This window comes from Python bivittatus, unplaced genomic scaffold (genome assembly GCF_059951505.1).
Source record: "Python bivittatus isolate LINGU-HERP-01145 unplaced genomic scaffold, Pbiv_v1 ctg000220_np1212, whole genome shotgun sequence".
NCBI classification, from domain to species: domain Eukaryota; kingdom Metazoa; phylum Chordata; class Lepidosauria; order Squamata; family Pythonidae; genus Python; species Python bivittatus.
This window is the reverse complement of record NW_028277048.1, coordinates 42,446,494-42,464,126: the sequence shown is the minus strand read 5'-3', so window position 1 is coordinate 42,464,126 and position 17,633 is coordinate 42,446,494. Positions and strand designations below refer to the sequence as shown.

Sequence of the window (17,633 nt, the reverse complement as noted above, 5' to 3'; positions counted from 1 at the left end):
GCAATTCATGTGGCATCTGACAATCTGCCACATCAGGTATGCAGAAATCCAGATGACCACCAGGTGACATCATGGAGATACAGAGAGCTCTAATTCCTTGCTGCCATTTAGTGATCGTCCAGCGGTTTGCAACGGAGATAAGGAATTCCGCAACAGAATATGGCAGAGTCCTAGAAATGGGGTAGAAGGTGCATCAACATGGAAACACTCAGGCCTACACCATTAAAACCTGAACTAACCTCTAATTCTAATTTTTTAGACAGTGCACTAAACATCTGGAGGAAAGGAAGGGCGTGCATATGCTGCCTTTTCTTCTAACTTCAGTAAAATATTTGCATAGACTCACACTTACGTAAGAAGCATACTCATCGGTGCACACAGAAGCTGGATTCATATACCAGCTGAACCATAAGCTATTTGCTTGCAGCTTTAAGTTGCTTTGTGTTTTTGTCACAAATATTCCAAATTCTATTGCTGGGGGCAGGGGAGGGGAGTGTTTACCATCAATGTGTTATTGTAATTTTTTATACTTATTATATTTTTGCTGTAGGCTGCCCTGAGTTTGTATGGATGTTGTGATTTGCAACCAGAGTGTATAGCTAAGCATTGTTGTGGCTAACCATGACTGAAACATGAGGTACAAAGTAAGGCAGCAAACCCAGATTCCCAATGGCATGGAAGGAGCTCTCTGTATGTACCGTTCATGTCTCTTTGCAGAAGATCTGTATCTGTGTTAAGGTGATTAGATGGAGACCGAGAATGAAGATACAGCATGTTTTCCGTCTCACTCACCCTTCTTCAGAAGCAATTTCTGAAGAGAACTTTTTGTTCTCTTTCTGCTGTCTGCCTTTTAGTTGAACTAGTACTTCTCAACTTCAAAAGTACAAGGCATGATGAAAACAAAGACTTATGGGGAGAGAAGGAAAATTGCCTTTCTAGGAAATGTCATGGCCTAAAAGTCTGTGCATTGTATCTAAGAAAGGCAAAACTGTTTTTAGGGTTGTTTAATGGATTAGGAATCCTGGTAATTATTTATCTGTTTATAAATTTAACCAATTAATATTTTCACTGAAATTAATATACATCAAAGGCACAGCCTAAATGCCATTTTGAGATGCTGAATACTGGATAAGTAGACAATATGCAACAGACTCTTGGCAATTTCAAGCGCATCTAAAGCTGTACAGAAAATAAGTCAAGTGCCAACTCTGAAAGAGCTAGTCATTTTAGAATTCCTAAGGCTTTTCAGCCAATCCCAAGGTTTCTTTGCAACTCAGAAAATAACCGAAGACCCATGATTCATAACTTATCAACATTTGGTGAACAATACAAATTTCTGCTTTCACCCCCAACTTATTTGTTCCCTGAACTAAAAGAAGGAAGATGTGGTTTTACATCATGGAACCAAGTTGATGTACTTCTTTGCTGAGGTTTTGTACACAGAAATACATTGCAAAACCTGAATTTATATGCCACTATATACAAGCAAGTCCATAGGTCTCAAGTAAAATATTTTAATGCAGTTGAGCTACTTGAATCATAAAGTGAACTCATCAAACATTAATCTGAAGTGCTGGAGGTTTTATACCACTATTCTCTGCCCACCTCTGTAACCTGTTTGTTTCTCCATGCCGCAGGGGATGGGAGGAAGGCAGGGCTGCAAATTCTGGTCTTGCAGTCCCTCTGCAGATTCTTCATCTACAATATGCAGCCCACGCTGACCTCAATCTATTTCTATTTTAAAGTCTAAGTACAAGAATTATAAATGTCTATGAGTGCATGCTTCTGCATGTGAGATGACATTGGGAAAAAAACAGGAAATGGGCTGTTTTTTATTGTAAAATGCTATTTTCACATCCTTGTAACAGTTGTGTAATATGTTCAAGGAAATTAGACCTACTGTGATAAAAGAGCTAATGGCCCTTCCTGGAGACAAGCCTTGTGTTTAATAGCTTACCACTCGTATCCTTCTGCAAAGATATGGTCAGTGGATGGTCAGTAAATCTCCATGCAGGGATTAAGAATCAAACCTCCCAGATGGTTGGGAAAGCCTATTGGCCTCAAGTTCCAAACTACAATGTAAGGAGTTAATCTAATCCTAGGTCCACTGGCCAGTTTTTAAGAAAAGCAGCCAGGTTTCCAACCTTTGACCTGGCATTAGAGGGCAGACCCCACCATGCTGGAAGGCAAGAATCAGCTGTAGTTTCCCAGAAGTGAAAAAGGAATTCCACACACTCTGCCCTACGTGGAAATGTTTTTTTCCGGAGGATGCATATATTCACACAATATATGCATCCTCAGATGTTTCTCATCTGGCGTTATTGGTTTCTAGATCTGATAACTTAACAAAATGTAAATATGGAGGGGAATACCCTATTTGCACTAAACATCAGCTATCACAACAGGTGATATATACTGGATATATTTCTAAATCTATACCAAGAGACAGAGAGGCAGACAGACAGAGAGAAGACCCTTGTGCCTCTCATTTCTCCTACCTCTATAATTTGTCAGTTCTTCCACACGTGAGAAAGGACAAGTATTAGCTGGCACGACTGTTTCTAAAGTGGTGCATGCACTGTTTTCTGTCTCTTGTTGTGTGATAGCAACTGCATCCAGTGGTGTGTTTAAAATTTTTATAGCTTGGTCTTTATTATTTATTTATTTATTTATTTATTTATTTAATGTATTTATTAAATTTATCTCCACCCATCTCCCCCTAATGGGGGACTCTGGGTGGCTCACACAGTCCATTAAAATAATAAATATATATAAAATTGGAAAAAACATAAAAACTGTACAAAAAACTGTACAAGACATTGCCAAGAAAAAAGTCCAAGAGGGAGATGGTTTCCCGGGCTGGAGATGAAAGGCTTCTAAGGGACTAGCCATCCCCACACTCGATGTCTCCCCTCCTCCCCCCCAAGCCAAGTGGCAGAGCCAAGTCTTCAAGTCCTTCCAGAAGGCCAGGAGTGAGGGGGCCAATCTCAACTCCGGGGGCAGGATGTTCCAAAGGGCGGGGGCTACAGCCGAGAAGGCCCGCCTTCTGGACCCCACTAATTGGAGCTCTTTTACTGAGGGGGTCCGAAGCATGCCCTCTCTGTGTGAATGGGTGGGACAGGATGAAGTCATGGGGAAGAGGCAGTCCATTAGGTAACCTGGTCAAATGCCATTAAAGGTGATAACCAACACCTTGCATTGGACCCGGAAGCAGACTGATATCCAATGCAGCTCGTGGAGCAACGGTGTTACATGGGCCCTTCTTGGGGCTCCAGAAATAGCCCATGCGGCTGCATTCTGGACCAGCTGTAGCTTCCAGATACTCTTCAAGGGTAGCCCCATGTAGAGCGCATTGCAGTAGTCTATCTGGGAGATAACAAGGGCATGCGTGACCGTTCGAAGGGCATCCCGATCCAGGAAAGCACATAACTGGTGCACAACCCAAAGTGGTGCAAAAGCCCTCCTGGCCTTTATTTTTTATTGTATTTGTGGTCTTGGCACACCTGTTTAAATGGCCCTGTGTGTTGCTTTGTCTACTTCAACATGAGGTGAGCCATTCTGTGGAGTGGGGAAATTGGCTTCTGTCCCAAAGTCCTGAACTAAGTGCACCATTTGTTACACCGTGATAAACTGGGACCACAGAAAGACTAACAGCTTATACAGGTGATAAAAAAATTTAGATAGAAGGATAATGAGAAAGTTATACTCCATGCATTTGAAAGATCTGCCAAGCTCCTCCTAAGTGTTACAAAGTATGTTTTCTTATTTGACACTTGTCTTCTCCCAAGTGTGCATAAGATGAAGGCAAATGCAGCCAACCAAGGGTAAATCTGTTTTAAACAGCTACTTGTCAGAATTGCAAAGATATGATCAGCACAGAAGGAAACTGATGCGTGTGATTTGAAAACTCCGACATCAGAGGCTGAGTATCATCTCTGAAGCATTGTTAGATTTCCAGAGTGAACTTGGATTTGGTGAAAAGGCAAAGTCACCAATTTAGAGAGTGATGCATGAAGATAAAGATTGTCTGAGGAGGAGAGTATCCCCATGTTCCTCCTGCATTCACACATTTGATTAAAATTAGAGTTCTTCCAAGGTCTCAACATCCCCCAGTTAATTTTTGTCCACCACCCTATTCGACAGAGAAGATATATGCCCCAAACCTTTATGTCACACTAAAAAAAAAAAAGATCCTCTGAGACAATTTTAAATTTCTTTAAATTTACAGGGAAGTCACTGCTGTCTATACTGTCCCCACCAGTCATAGTAAGACCATGGATGAATGGACATGGATGGATGGACAGAGTTTTACAAACAGTGTATTTTAGTTCAGATGTTCTAGCCAGTACCCTAGGGCCAATGTAGTGGCAGAATATATGCATTTTGTGTTTGTGTTTGTCCATTTTTATTGTTGAAGCTTTATTATAATTGTTTTCTCACCACAGAACTTTATTACATTTTATTTTGATGTAAGTTTCTGGGAGTCAGAATGGTTCAGCCACATACACATTTGATCAATAAATAAAAGTAAACGTGTGCCCACTTTGTGCTGCTCCTGGATTACCTCTACACTAATGTATTTGAAATCAGAGCAATCTTAATTTTATTTATTTATTGCATCCCTCAGGGTCTTTCCTCGCTTGTACCTAAGCATGGTACAAGTCTTTTTTTCCGGGTCTTTTTTTCTGCTCTGTCCCTGTGACTTTGCCTTCATCTCATCCCCAGTCTTTGACTGAGACAGGCCTAAGTTCATCCTTAGCTGTACCAGGGCTAGAGGAGTATTTTCCACTCCTTGCTCCAGCCCTGCCCAACAAGAGACTCAGCGTATAGAAAATGTATTGGCTTTATCAGACTTTACTTTGGAGGGAAGCAAGGGGACTGCAGTGACAGAGGCAGGACAGGGATAAGCACGGCCGATAGCAAATGCCATGCTGGCATAGTTTCCTTCCAACTCAAGGATGGGTGGAGAGCCCCTCAAAGCAGCAGTCAGGAAAGGCTCTGGGGTTTGTAGGCAGCCTGTTTTTCTAGTAGTTTACTCTTCTCCCATCATTGCCTCCCATCTTGCAGGTACAAGCAGGCTCTTGCTCAGTGACTTAATAAGGCTACAGGAGCGATGCAAATGACCTTATCAGCAAGTGCAATCTTAATCTTTCTTGTTGATTTTTGTTCTTTCACAATCCATATAAAAACAACTACCACTTTGGGTTTCCCTGCTTCTATAAACTCTTGCCACCTCACCCTACATCACAGGAGCCATGCATTACAGAGCCAGACATACACAGAAGCTCTGCAGTACAATCTCCACCTATTGTGAAAGGTGTCTGGGTGCAAAAATACCAGCCTGCTATCTTCCCAGCATCACAATTAGCAAAGGCCTTTTAATAAAACAAAAAGAATGGTGCCATCTTAGCAAGGTGGCTTCCACCTAGAACATCTGCCTGCCTGCCTGCCTGCCTGCCTGCCTGCAAGACAACAAATGCACACTGCATGCACTTACTGAGAATGTGAATACATTGGAGGTGTGTGTGGCCAACTACTTTCTTTTTCTTTGGTGTGGAGTGGGGAGTGGAGAAGGAATTTTGTTACTTCAGGAAGGAAGACGTTTGAGTTCTTGCCTTCTTTCTTTTAACTCTCCTATCAACCAGCTGGAGGAAGAACTGATTAGCTCCTGGGATATTCAGCCTACAGTATTCTCAGTCTCAAAGTCAATAGGGGCAAAGACAATTCAAAGTCAGCTTTAGGTCGCTTTGTAAGGGATTGGTTTCAAAACAGAATGAAAACAGTGTTGTGTAAAATGCCACAAGTATATGTAAAACCTTGTTGGCTGAACCCATGCAGCAAGCTGGCATTAGTCGGTGATACAAAGCCCATGATACTGTCTGCATTGGCAGGCAGCCTTTGTACAGCTGTCCCATAATATGATGCTCCAAAATAAGAATACCCCATGGCAAATCGACAGTATCTCTCTTTGTAGAGCCACCAGAAAGAAAGCGATGTGTGATTTGCCACTTTTAGCACTCTCCAACCGTAGTTTATTGAGAAGTAAAATAATCAACCAGGTGCTGTCACCAATGATTGAAGTTCAAGGATGAAGCAACAATAGTACCCCGGATGTGATTCAGGGAGGCAACATCATTTTGAGCACTGCAGTGATGTAGGATTGCAGTATCTTGATCATTGGTCACTAGAATTTACAGAACCACTGCAGTTTGCAGGATGTGTGGAGCTAAAGGCCTCAGAACCTAAGTTTATTTTAGAAGACTCTCATTCTGTCAAGACACAGCCTTCGGCCTCGAGGAAAAGAGGCAAACTCTAACAGAAGGAAAAGCTCAGACAGGATCAGGGATGTGCCACCAGTGCCTGCAATCCTGCCATTCTGGAAAGTCTACCTGTAGGGGAACTCCTAGCATCCCTCAGATCAAGAGTTGTGCTGTTCCTTCTGCTGTGCACACAGAGGCTGTTGCTGCTTCCCCACACCAGCCTGTCGACAGGCACGCACATCCTTGCATGCACATGCACATGTGTGCCTTCTGTTCTGGAGAGGGATTTCAGAAGCAGCTTCTGAAGGGTGCAACTCCAATGGGGTCAGTTACTTCAAGGCAAAAGACGCCCCGGGCATGCGCAGGCAATCGGTCTCACCTAAAGTCTTTCTTTGGATCCCAGCCAGCACATGCTTTTCATAGCAGACACCAAGACAGAGCAGTCCCTCAAGGGTGGTGGGGACCCATTCCTTTCCCTGTCTCCCAGACGGGCACCCTCAGCCCTTCCTCCCATCTTCGAGGCCTTCTCCCTCTGGCCCTGGGAAAGGGGGTTTCTTCTCGATAGGTCTCAGAAGCTCTTCCTATCATGACTGGCCTGGCTGGAACTTAAGTCAGTGGTGTTTTCCCCTTTCTCCCCCTCCTCTGCACAAAACATGCAGTACATTCCTTTATGCAGGTTTCCATAGAGTTAAACTGCTCCTATTTTTTTTTCCTTAAAGAGGTCAGCAAAAAGTCGTACAATAGGGGTCTCATGTTCATGAACTGTGAAGGAATTTTTAAAAATTTCCCATGGTGGGGTTGGAGTGCAGCAAAAAAGAAACTTGGGAAAAAAGATAAATAAAGCAGACTAGGGACTTGGGGGGGGTCGTTTGTAAAGACATGTCGTCTTCCAGATCCCCAGTTAAAACTTGTTATTTCTCCTCCTCTCCCTCCACGCTTCTTTGTCTGTTTTATTTTTTTTAAGTTATATCTCAGCTTTAATTGCTTCAATCCTACTAAGCTGCCCCTTTTAAAATGAACGATTGTATATATTTCCTTGGCATAGGGAAACCCCTCGGACTGTAGGTTCATATTATCTAGACAAGCACTCTTTCAGAAGTAAATGCCATTCTTGCATAGGGAAGTACTTTAGGCCTAAAGGGGTTAAGAAGGCCTCCTTCCATTCAGAAACATGCAGGGGTCCCACCGTAGCTGTTCCAGCCTTTAAAAATCTTTCCAGCTTTTTTTTTTTTTTTCTCCTTGTAACAAATCTGTACGACTGCCACCAGGACATAAGAAGCGTGTGCCTGTCACAGAAATAGAGTTTACTTTTTCCAAGTTGTTGTAGAGAGGCAGGGTATAAATACAGCCAACTCTGGCTTGGACTAAGAGCCTTTTGCTTAAAATAAGGGGGCAACTTCCCAAGCCTTTGAATCCAACAAGGTCCAGATCAGATTGCACCATCGAGCAAGGTAGAAAGGACACAGAGAAAACAGGTGTAGTTGCCTCCTTTGTTTTAGCTCTTTTTTCAAGTCAAGCACAGACACACCCAGACCCAAGCCAATTGTCAGTCTTTTCTCCGGAGCTATCCCAAGATGTCCTTTTTCAAACTCTTCATGCGATGGATATGGATATGGATGTTGTCCTGGGACAGCCTTATCTTGTTGCTTCTGGAGCTCCCTCTCAAAAGTACAGCTTTGCCTCCAATCCGGTATTCTCATGCGGGGATATGTCCAAATGATATGAATCCCAATCTCTGGGTTGATGCACAGAGCACCTGTGGGAGAGAGTGTGACGCCGACCTGGTGAGTGATGCCCTTTCTGTTTCCTCTTCTTAATGTTGAAAACAACTTATAAAAAGGTACCGATTGCTTGCGCTGGGTTGTTGTCATTGTTTATTGTAGCAGAAGAGGCTGTGGGCATTTTTCTGGTAGCAGACGAGTGATACCCAGTAGGAGAAAAAGGGCTTTGGAAGCAAAGTAGAACATGCTGGGGAGAGGGGACAAGATTTTGAAACCTGCAAGGAGTTCTGATCCTGCAGTTCACACATAGATCTGATAATCCTGCTGAGACCAAGGCAGGGGTCACCAGCCCACCATGGCTACAACTTCATGCCTGAATCAGTCCTTTGAATTTCATCCAGAGCAACACCATGAAAGATCTGCTTTAATCACTGCAAGCACAGGATGATCAAGGGAGAAAAGCCAGCCAATGCCAAGCGAAGTTCTTAGCGTGGGGCTTTGCATGACGATTGTTTTGCTGTGCTGCTGAGCTTCCCTTCTGTGCCCATCTTAACTGCCTCAATCTTCCATGAACTCCCCCCCGCCCAGCCCCTGCTGCCTCAGAGCTCTTGAAACAGCTAGTCAATAGCTTTTTACTGCTTTTAGATGTACGGGTTTCCTTCCAGGAGGCAGGCGTGTGCATTGTCCCCCAGGGCAAGGACCTCCTCAGCACCTATTTCGAAGTCCAGCATTGGTATAAAAATGACAGCTTGGCATGTGCTCTTGAATGACCATTCCAGAGGCAAATGCACTTGAGCTGGTAGGTTAGAGACTGCTTCTTGAGAAGCTAGCCTGGCCAGCTCAGCTTCGCCTCCCAATACTCCTTTGTCCTCTCTTTGCCTCCTGGACCTGCCCAGAAGAAGAGAGTTTGCTGTCATTGCAGAGGCTGCTGTCACTGGCAAATAGCTCTTGGGAAAGACTCTTGGCGCAATGTTGCATATGGCTGATACAGGGCTAAAAGTAGGCACAGCCTACTTGGCAGGCAAGTGGCAAACAAATATCGATGCAGGGTAGTCAACTATGACTCAATGAAATATAGGCATGGATAACGAAGGTTGAGACCCAAAGGGGGTCACTTTATAAATGAATGACTGAGGAACCATTCTAATCAAGTAAGAACTACTGATTTATATCTGAATCAAGTAAACACAGGATTCAGTTGCCTTTCCAGGAAGAAAAGAACACTGCTGCAACTTCAGTGCATTCGCTGACTTCAAAGGCACTGATAAGGAAAAATCCCCTGGATTCTAGAAAGTCTAAATCAAGCATTACAGTGTCATGCCATACTCTTTGTGTTTCTGGAATGTCTGGTTATAAAGGATAATGATAGCAGCCAGTTTTCGAGGTTGGAACCCAATGGAACACATGATCAGATTCTAAGCCTATTAATGCATATCTCTCTGTCAGATAAACTGTGTCATCATTTAGGAAAGTTGTGGTTTATTTTACTTGTTTGATTTGTTTTGTTCTTCTGATGATGGGCATTATTTAACTAGAAAGTGCACCAGCTGAACAAGGTAAGAATGAACACGTGACCCTGCTGTTGGTTGACTCGCCTTGACTCCCCATCTCTTTCCCAACCTGATGCTAGATACACATCACTTATGTCAGCCGAAACCACTTTTTGCCAGATGACTCCCTGATCAGATACCAACAGAAGAGCCACAAAAAAGATGGAAGAATGGTGGAGTAAAGGAGGAGTTGAGTTATTCCCAGCCAAAGCCCAGCCAGACAAGCTAGGGAGAGGCCACAATGTTTCCACAATGTTATGCTAGGGTGAGGAATGTTCTAAGCAGTTTCCAATAGATTGAAACCAATCGGTGCTCCATAAAGACATTTCCTTTTCTGACCAGGGAGGATCTAGATTTAGTTCTGACTCGGCAAGCCTAATACCTGCTCAGTTGGGCCTTGGTCATTTCGGTCCTAATGATCAGGCTATCAAGCAGTAAGGAGCCTATTTTGGGATGCAATCTCAAGGGTTAGTTGAGATGTTGAAGGGAACCCATAAAGCCGTGCATAATGCAAAAGCTGCATCCAGACATTTGCCTGTGTGACCGTGCTTCTTATGGACCCTGCTGTTTTGCTCCACTCAAATCATGCAATGTGACTTTTGACCGATGAACCAGATGGCCATTAGTTACAAGCAACACATAAAAATATTCATGCCTATGCAAGTTTCTGTTAGTTAATTACAGGCTTCTTTTTGAGCAATTTGCTGACCGCAAACTATCCATTAAAACCCGGTTATATAATAAATAAATACATTAAATGCACCATCAAGGCTTCTTTAGAAACCCTGATATCTTTCAGATGTGCTGAGAGATAATTTACTGGTGGTTCTATGTATAATCCTTGGCATCTCCAGATAGAACTGGAAAAAAACATGAACATCTCCTACCAGTTTATGTTATCCATACTGAGCTAAAATAGACCTGCTAGATCTGGGCTGCAGGAATCCAGATAACAATTGGATGGCAGCAAAGAAATACAGAAATTAGTGCTACATTCTAGTGCTCATTCAGATTTTGCAGACCAGATCTAGTAGGCTAAGCCAGATGAACCAATAGTTTGACTTTGTAGAAGGCAACTTCTTATGTTGTTATGTCTCTTGTAATTCCTACTGGGTATTATGGGAGTTATATTCAATACATCGGGGGGGATGTCAAGTTGGGAAGGCTGAATTCCATTCCACCAAAAACAGTTCATATTATCCAAGGGAAAAGTATAATTTGGAACCTTTGATGTACCAAAAATGGATGCAAACCCAATTTTCTCTAAAGGCACTGAGATGCAAGTATCTTACATATTTCAATGGAATGCAATTTCTATATCTCTGAATTGTGCCTTTTATTTTTGGTGCATTTTGAAAACATAGAAATTGTGTCTTGGTCTACTCTACCAAGTTGAAATTGGGTCTCTGCAGAAAACATCCAGTACAGGAGTAAGAAGGTGCTTTAGACTGAATTGGTCTAAAGTTGGCTTATCTTGACTGGTACACTTATGGAATGCTAGCATTATTCAGTATGTCCCACCGGGGTCCTTTCAAGGCTATTTGAATAAGGTGAAAGTTGAACCAGGAACTTTATGCATGTGAAACATGTAGTCTAGCTTAGCAGACTCCTGTGAATGAGGTCAGATTCTTTTAACATCCAACTGAAGAACACCAGACACATATCAGATATTTTAATACTGTTATGCATTGCTATTCTGCTTTTTAGCCAGTTGTCAGCTCACAGTTAAACACAGGTGCACATAGCAAGTAGAAAACAGCAATCAGACATGAAAAGAGTATCACAGATATAGATATCACAATAGCAAGTGTTAGCTTTTGCAATCCAAGTCAAAGGAAAGATTAATCAGTAAAAAAGGGGAAAGTTGCCTCAAAGTCTAGGTCTACAAAGATCTATGTGATCATCTGCTGACCTTCAAATGGTGGTGGCACATGGAATAAAACCTCCTTTTAAAGATTTCCAAAGGTGGCCAAAATAATAAGAAAGTCAATGTGCCTTCCAATAGCGAGACCCCAAATTATTTGTGGTTTAAAGAGTATATCTAGCACCTTGAATTGAGTCTGGAAACAGGTTAGGAACAAGTGACAATTGACTAATTTCAGAATAACACTTTTTATGTAATGTGGCTCCAATTTATACTCTGTCAGCAGCATTCAAACTCGTTATATTTTCTGGATATGCTTCAAAGGCATAGAGCATGTTGAAAAAGCTGTAAAGATTAAGCAGCACATGATGGTGTGATTTGCCTTCTCCAAAATGAATCATAGTTGGTACAGTGCATGAAGTTATTCAAAAGCACTTTGGTATGTCACCACCACCTGACTCCCATCCCCAAAGCAAAGCTGGCTCTGGAAGTACTTCTGGACTGCACAGTCTAATCCACAACTGTCTGAACATTCATTCCTGAATCAGTTTTCCAGCTATCCAAAAGCACTTTTTGGTTGTCTGGACCTATTCAGACAATGCAAAGGTACTTTTTCCCTGATTTTTTCCCCTCTTTTTGCCTCCTGATTTTAGAAATGAACACTCAGTTTGCAAGTCCACAGTATGTACTGTTGCCTCGGACTAAACCCCATTGTTATTGTAAAGCTACTTATAGGAATGGATGCATCTTTCTATTCTGCTTTTTTCTACAACTGAATGGTTTAGCACCTAAATTCTTGCCCTCCCACATTGAATAAATTTGCAGGTATTAGTAAGATCATATAAAAATGAACCAAATAAAATTTTCACTCATCTCAACATATTACAAAGGAAACCTAAAAGGACTGTTGAGCATGACTGCGCTAAAAACTAAACTCTGCCACATTTTGAAACAGAATCACAAGGGAGGAGAAACTAGTCCAGATGGTCACTGGAAAGTGACTTCTCCATCTTGATGATGGGTACTAGGTAGTTCCAGAATGTAGAAAGAAGAGGGCAGGCTTCTGAAGAGAAGATGATAACTGTTTGGAATGTTGCATTCTTACAGATATACTATATAAATGAAAATAATTACAAATCTGTATCAGACTTAACAAAAGGAAATGTGCTATCAGCCTCAAGTAATTCTTCAAATATTAATTGAGGTCTTAACTATCAAAGGTCCCAGAAAGATAATAGGAATTCTTATGTTATCAACTGAGCTTTTGAGAGACAGGCAGTGTTTAAAATATGGCATATTGTAAAGGGTGTGTTTATTTGTATAATATGGATAATCATATTGCACTGAAACAAATCAGCAACATATTGCTGGCTGAAACAAACCAGCTGCCTTATAAAGAATACTCATATTCATGGCATCCACAAGGTTGGGGGAGAGGAGCAATAAGCATCATATGAGTCATGATGTCATTGCATAAATAACACAAATTATGTCATTTGTGGCAAACCACATAATTTGTGGGATTATGTCATTAGACACGTGGCATAACTGTGGCTTTTACCTGATGCCTGTGCTTGTATTTTAGTCCTTGTTGCACTTTTTCTTGAAAGAGAACAAAAAGTGCTCTTCAGGCTTCATATGAATTGTTTTTCTCAGCTTGTTCATTCTGTAGCCAAAGAAAACAAAACATGTAGTACAGTTCTATGCCTATTTACTCAGAAACAAGTCCCACCAATTTCATTGGGATTTATTCTTTCCTAAGTGTGTATGTGTGTGCATATATAAACTTTAGTGCAGTTACGTATCTAATTTATCACAAATACAGAATCATATGGATGATCATGGCATCTCCCCTGCCAGGTAAGTATTCAGGTATTTCTCTGCTTGTTCTGGAATGCAGCCACAAGACAACTCTTAGATATCAAATCAACATTACAAAAACCTGTATGCATTACTAAGGGACTGACAAATTGGTCCTCAATTATCTCCATTTGGCATTTCAGCGTAATTGTATTTCATCTAGCTATAATGATCAGGGAGATGTAGGGAAAGAAAACAGGTTAAGATTTAGTCGTTCTTCTTGCACCTGTTAGGAAAAGAATCAAAGCAAAATGCACATAAGAGCATCCACATCAGCCACACTGACCTGACCGCCTCTTTTTCTGCCACTTCCCGCATAGTGCTGCCTTCATCTCTTCTGCAATCCTGGAGGAGGATAGGCTTGAGTGGCCCTTAGCTACAGCAAAGTTAAATTTGCATTTTTCCCCTTAATCTGGTTCCATCTAAGGGTGGCCTCGGGGAGTGTAAACCTGTTTGTCTTTGACACCCGTGACCTTGGAGGGAAGTTAAGTGATGGTTTTACCTGGCAGTGGCTGGGAATAGAGCCAATAGAGGCAACAGGGGTAGGATAGAGATGGGCCAGGTTGACAGCAAATTTTCATGGTGGTATTGCTTCCTGCCAGCTCTAGGATGGATGGAGATCCCTGTAAAGACCCATAACCATCCCTGCCAGCCTTCTACCCCTCACACACAAGGAAGTCCCTCTGTTGCCTTCTGTTGGTCAGCTAGAGCTTTCTGGGCCACTGTGTACCCACTCTTTGATCTGCAATGCTTTAACTCCAAAGCATAAACAAGCTGTGCTCTCCGTTCCAGAGATTCCTTGGGGAACTTCAACAAACAGCGGTAGAGCACATACATTACCACTCTTGGCTATCTGATATCTTGAAATAAAAGTTGCCCTTTCAGATATCATGGCCATATCCAGAAAAGTCGGATGACTCTTATCTTTCACAAAACTGAAATGTCTGACATTAACCAAGTTATTGATTTGCTCAGGTTTCTTGTTTACCCACAGGTATTTTGTCACAACTGTTTTCTTTTATCGTAGGAATGTGAGACTTTTGAGAAGTGTTGTCCTAATGTCTGTGGAACACGAAGTTGTGTTGCAGCCCGGTACATGGATGTTAGAGGGAAGAAAGGACCTGTCGGGATGCCCAAAGAAGCTACGTGTGACCGATTCATGTGCATCCAGCAAGGTTCAGAGTGTGACATCTGGGATGGGCAGCCTGTCTGCAAATGCAAGGATAGGTGTGAAAAGGAGCCAAGTTTTACATGTGCATCTGATGGGCTCACCTATTATAACAAGTGTTACATGGATGCAGAAGCATGTACCAAAGGCATCACCCTCAACGTAGTGACCTGTCGCTATCATCTCACCTGGCCAAACACCAGCCCTGTCCCAGCAGAGACTACAGCTCAACCCACAACTGCTTACTTGGAGACCACCATCACAGACATCCTTCCTCCTGTTTTAGTCAACAACCCAGCCCATCAGTCTGTCTACGTAGGAGAGACTGTAAGCTTTCTTTGCGATGTCACCGGTCGACCTAAACCAGAAATCACTTGGGAGAAGGAGACTGAGAATAAAGAGAAAATAATTATGAGGCCTAACCATGTCCAAGGAAATATTGTTGTCACCAATATTGCCCAGCTGGTAATCTATAACACACAACTACAAGATGCAGGCATTTACACCTGCACAGCCAAAAATCTTGGTGGCACTTTACGGGTTGATTTTCCATTATCGGTCCTCCAAGGAGAAGCTACTTCCCAAGAAACAGCACAGAATAAAACCCACTTTCCAACCAATGAGTGTCTGAAGCAACCTGACAGTGAAGATTGTGGAGAAGAGCAAACCAGATGGTATTATGATGCAAAGAAAAACAACTGTTTTACTTTCATTTATGGGAACTGTAATAGCAACCTCAATCATTTTGAGACCTATGAGAACTGTATGTTGACATGCATGAATGGCCCCATCAACATCTGCAATTTGCCGGCCCTGCAAGGTCACTGCAAAGCCTACGAGCCCCGGTGGGCATACAACAGCTTGACGAAACAATGCCAGTCTTTCATTTATGGAGGCTGCGGAGGCAACGAGAATAATTTTGAAAGCCGAGAGGCCTGTGAAGAAACGTGTCCTTTCCCTCGGGATGGGCTCTGCAAAGTTTGCAAGGCTTGCAAACCCCGGCAAAAGCTGGTGACCAGCTTCTGCAAAAGCGATTTTGTTATTCTTGGCCGCGTCACGGAACTGACAGAGGACCAAGATTCCGGACATGCACTGGTGACAGTGGAGGAGATTCTAAAGGATGAGAAAATGGGACTACAATTCCTGGGGAGGGAGCCTTTAGAAATTACCTTGTTAAACATGAACTGGAGCTGCCCATGCCCCAACATAACGGCAGCGGAGGGCCAGCTCATCATCATGGGTGAGGTCTACAACGGGATGGCTGTTTTACAGCCAGATAGCTTTGTTGGGGCCTCAAGTGTCCGACGCGTTCGAAAGCTTCATGAGGTCATCCACAAGAAAACCTGTGAGCTATTAAAAGAGTTCTTGGGACTGCACTAATGCCCTGAGAGTAGTTTGCTGGCTTTCCAGATCTGTGCATTATATAGTGCTAAGAAATGATAGATTTACCCTGAAAATCCCTTTTGTAACTCCTGTTTGCTGATATATGTTATGCATTACATATGAATGAAGGAATGGTATGTAGCAGGGAGGTGGTTGCCTTTTCGACAAGTATTTTAAAATAGCAGCAAACAGCAATTAGTCTTTAGATTTCAATCTATCTATCGCTCTAGAAATGCCATCTGGCGATTATCGCTTACTAACAATGCAGTTTTCATCATATAAAAATCAATTTCACAGCATTTGTCTAGAGCTAAAACATGCACATTCTTACTCTAATGATAATAGCTCTTGTTTGGAATATAGAGATGTTTGTGAAAAGCATCTGAAATGTGTCACACTCTTAAGTATATTGCAAAAGAATATGTAAATTATTGCCTATATTTACGATAATTGTAGCCGTTAAACCAATCCATTGCAGCATCTGTTCTGACTAGAAGTGTTTTAAAGGCAGGGATTTCATCTTTAACAGACATTTATGTAGCAGATTTTTATACAGTGTTCCCATCTAGCCACATTCCAAATGATGTGTTCTGTCAGATGATGAACCTGGAGGCAGAACCACACATTATGATCTCACTGCACTTTTCTGCTCAAGGAAAACATTGGGTACCACATTAGGTATTAAGCGTCTCTTTATGTAAGATGGTCATTGCACATCAGCCATTTTGCATTGCACTGAGGAGCAGCTCTGCTCCTTAAACATTTGTTTCTCAGCTCCCAAAACCCCTTCCAACCTCACTGCTCAATTGCGATTTCTTGCTACCTTTCGGAGGGAATTAAGGAAAACTGTAGTGTAAGCTTCAAGTAGTCTTAACAGAATTCAAACAAACAAGGATCTCCCTACAAAAATCCAGAATAAAATAGAAAATAACATCTTGCTTCCTCTCTCCTACCACTGGGGACTTTGTCTTCCTCACCCACTTACCCCACTACCAACTCCTGTTGTACCCCAAAGAACAATAGTTATTTTTGTTTAGAGAGGCATTTTTAATGCTAAATACCTTCCTGGGGGGCTGCCAAAGGGGGAAGGGGAGGAATCAGAGATAGGGAAGTCAGCCTCAATTAGCCTCAGTATGTACATGTGGACATTTTCTGAAGCCAAGCCAAATTTATCAGATATCTAAGATTTGCATTATTATTATTATTATTATTATTATTATTATTATTATTATTAATTCAGTGAGAGAGCACTAGAGTGCTGAGTTTGAAAGCAATGGATTAATCTCATCCTCAGATAGACACAGCATGTTTATAGGCATTAGTATTTTCACATTTTCCAAGTAAACTCACTACTTAGACCAAAACCCAGTGGGGTGGATGCAGTGCAGGGACAGAGAGTGGAAAGTCAGTTGCAGCTGTTCTTCTGGCTGAAGACCAGTGAGGGTGACCCTTCCTTCATTACTTATTCTCAGCATCACTTGAATGGTCTGGCAACCCTGATTTTAGTCCCAACCCCAGCAAGTTGTCTTTTTCTTGTCTCAGTTTTGGCAGCCTCATCCTGCTCTTCTGCAATACCACAAAACACCATCCAGATGCCAAATGCAGAGGATAGTGAAGGGAGGCATCATTATTGCAGCTGGATTTTCCATACCCAAAGCTAAGACTGGGGGTTGTTGTGAAGGTCAGTTACCGGACCAAGGCTCCAAGTTGCATTAGGAGCCTTGTGTCTAGCAATAGCCCTCTTCTCTTCTTATCTTTAAGCCAGGGACACAGATTCATTGTTGGAAGCCAAGGCTGAAATTTACCAAAAAAAGATACCTCAGAGTG

At 42.3% G+C, this 17,633-nt stretch overlaps 1 protein-coding gene across 1 annotated transcript; it reads left to right on the top strand.

Annotated features, from left to right (window-relative positions):
• The first annotated feature begins 7,521 nt into the window (after positions 1–7,521).
• WFIKKN2 (WAP, follistatin/kazal, immunoglobulin, kunitz and netrin domain containing 2) lies at positions 7,522–17,580 on the top strand. Its single transcript, XM_025164325.2, has 2 exons — positions 7,522–8,044; positions 14,283–17,580. Exons 1-2 carry the CDS (start codon positions 7,835–7,837, stop codon positions 15,801–15,803), a joined length of 1,731 nt encoding a protein of 576 aa, XP_025020093.2. The 5' UTR covers positions 7,522–7,834; the 3' UTR covers positions 15,804–17,580.
• The last annotated feature ends 53 nt before the right edge of the window (positions 17,581–17,633 follow it).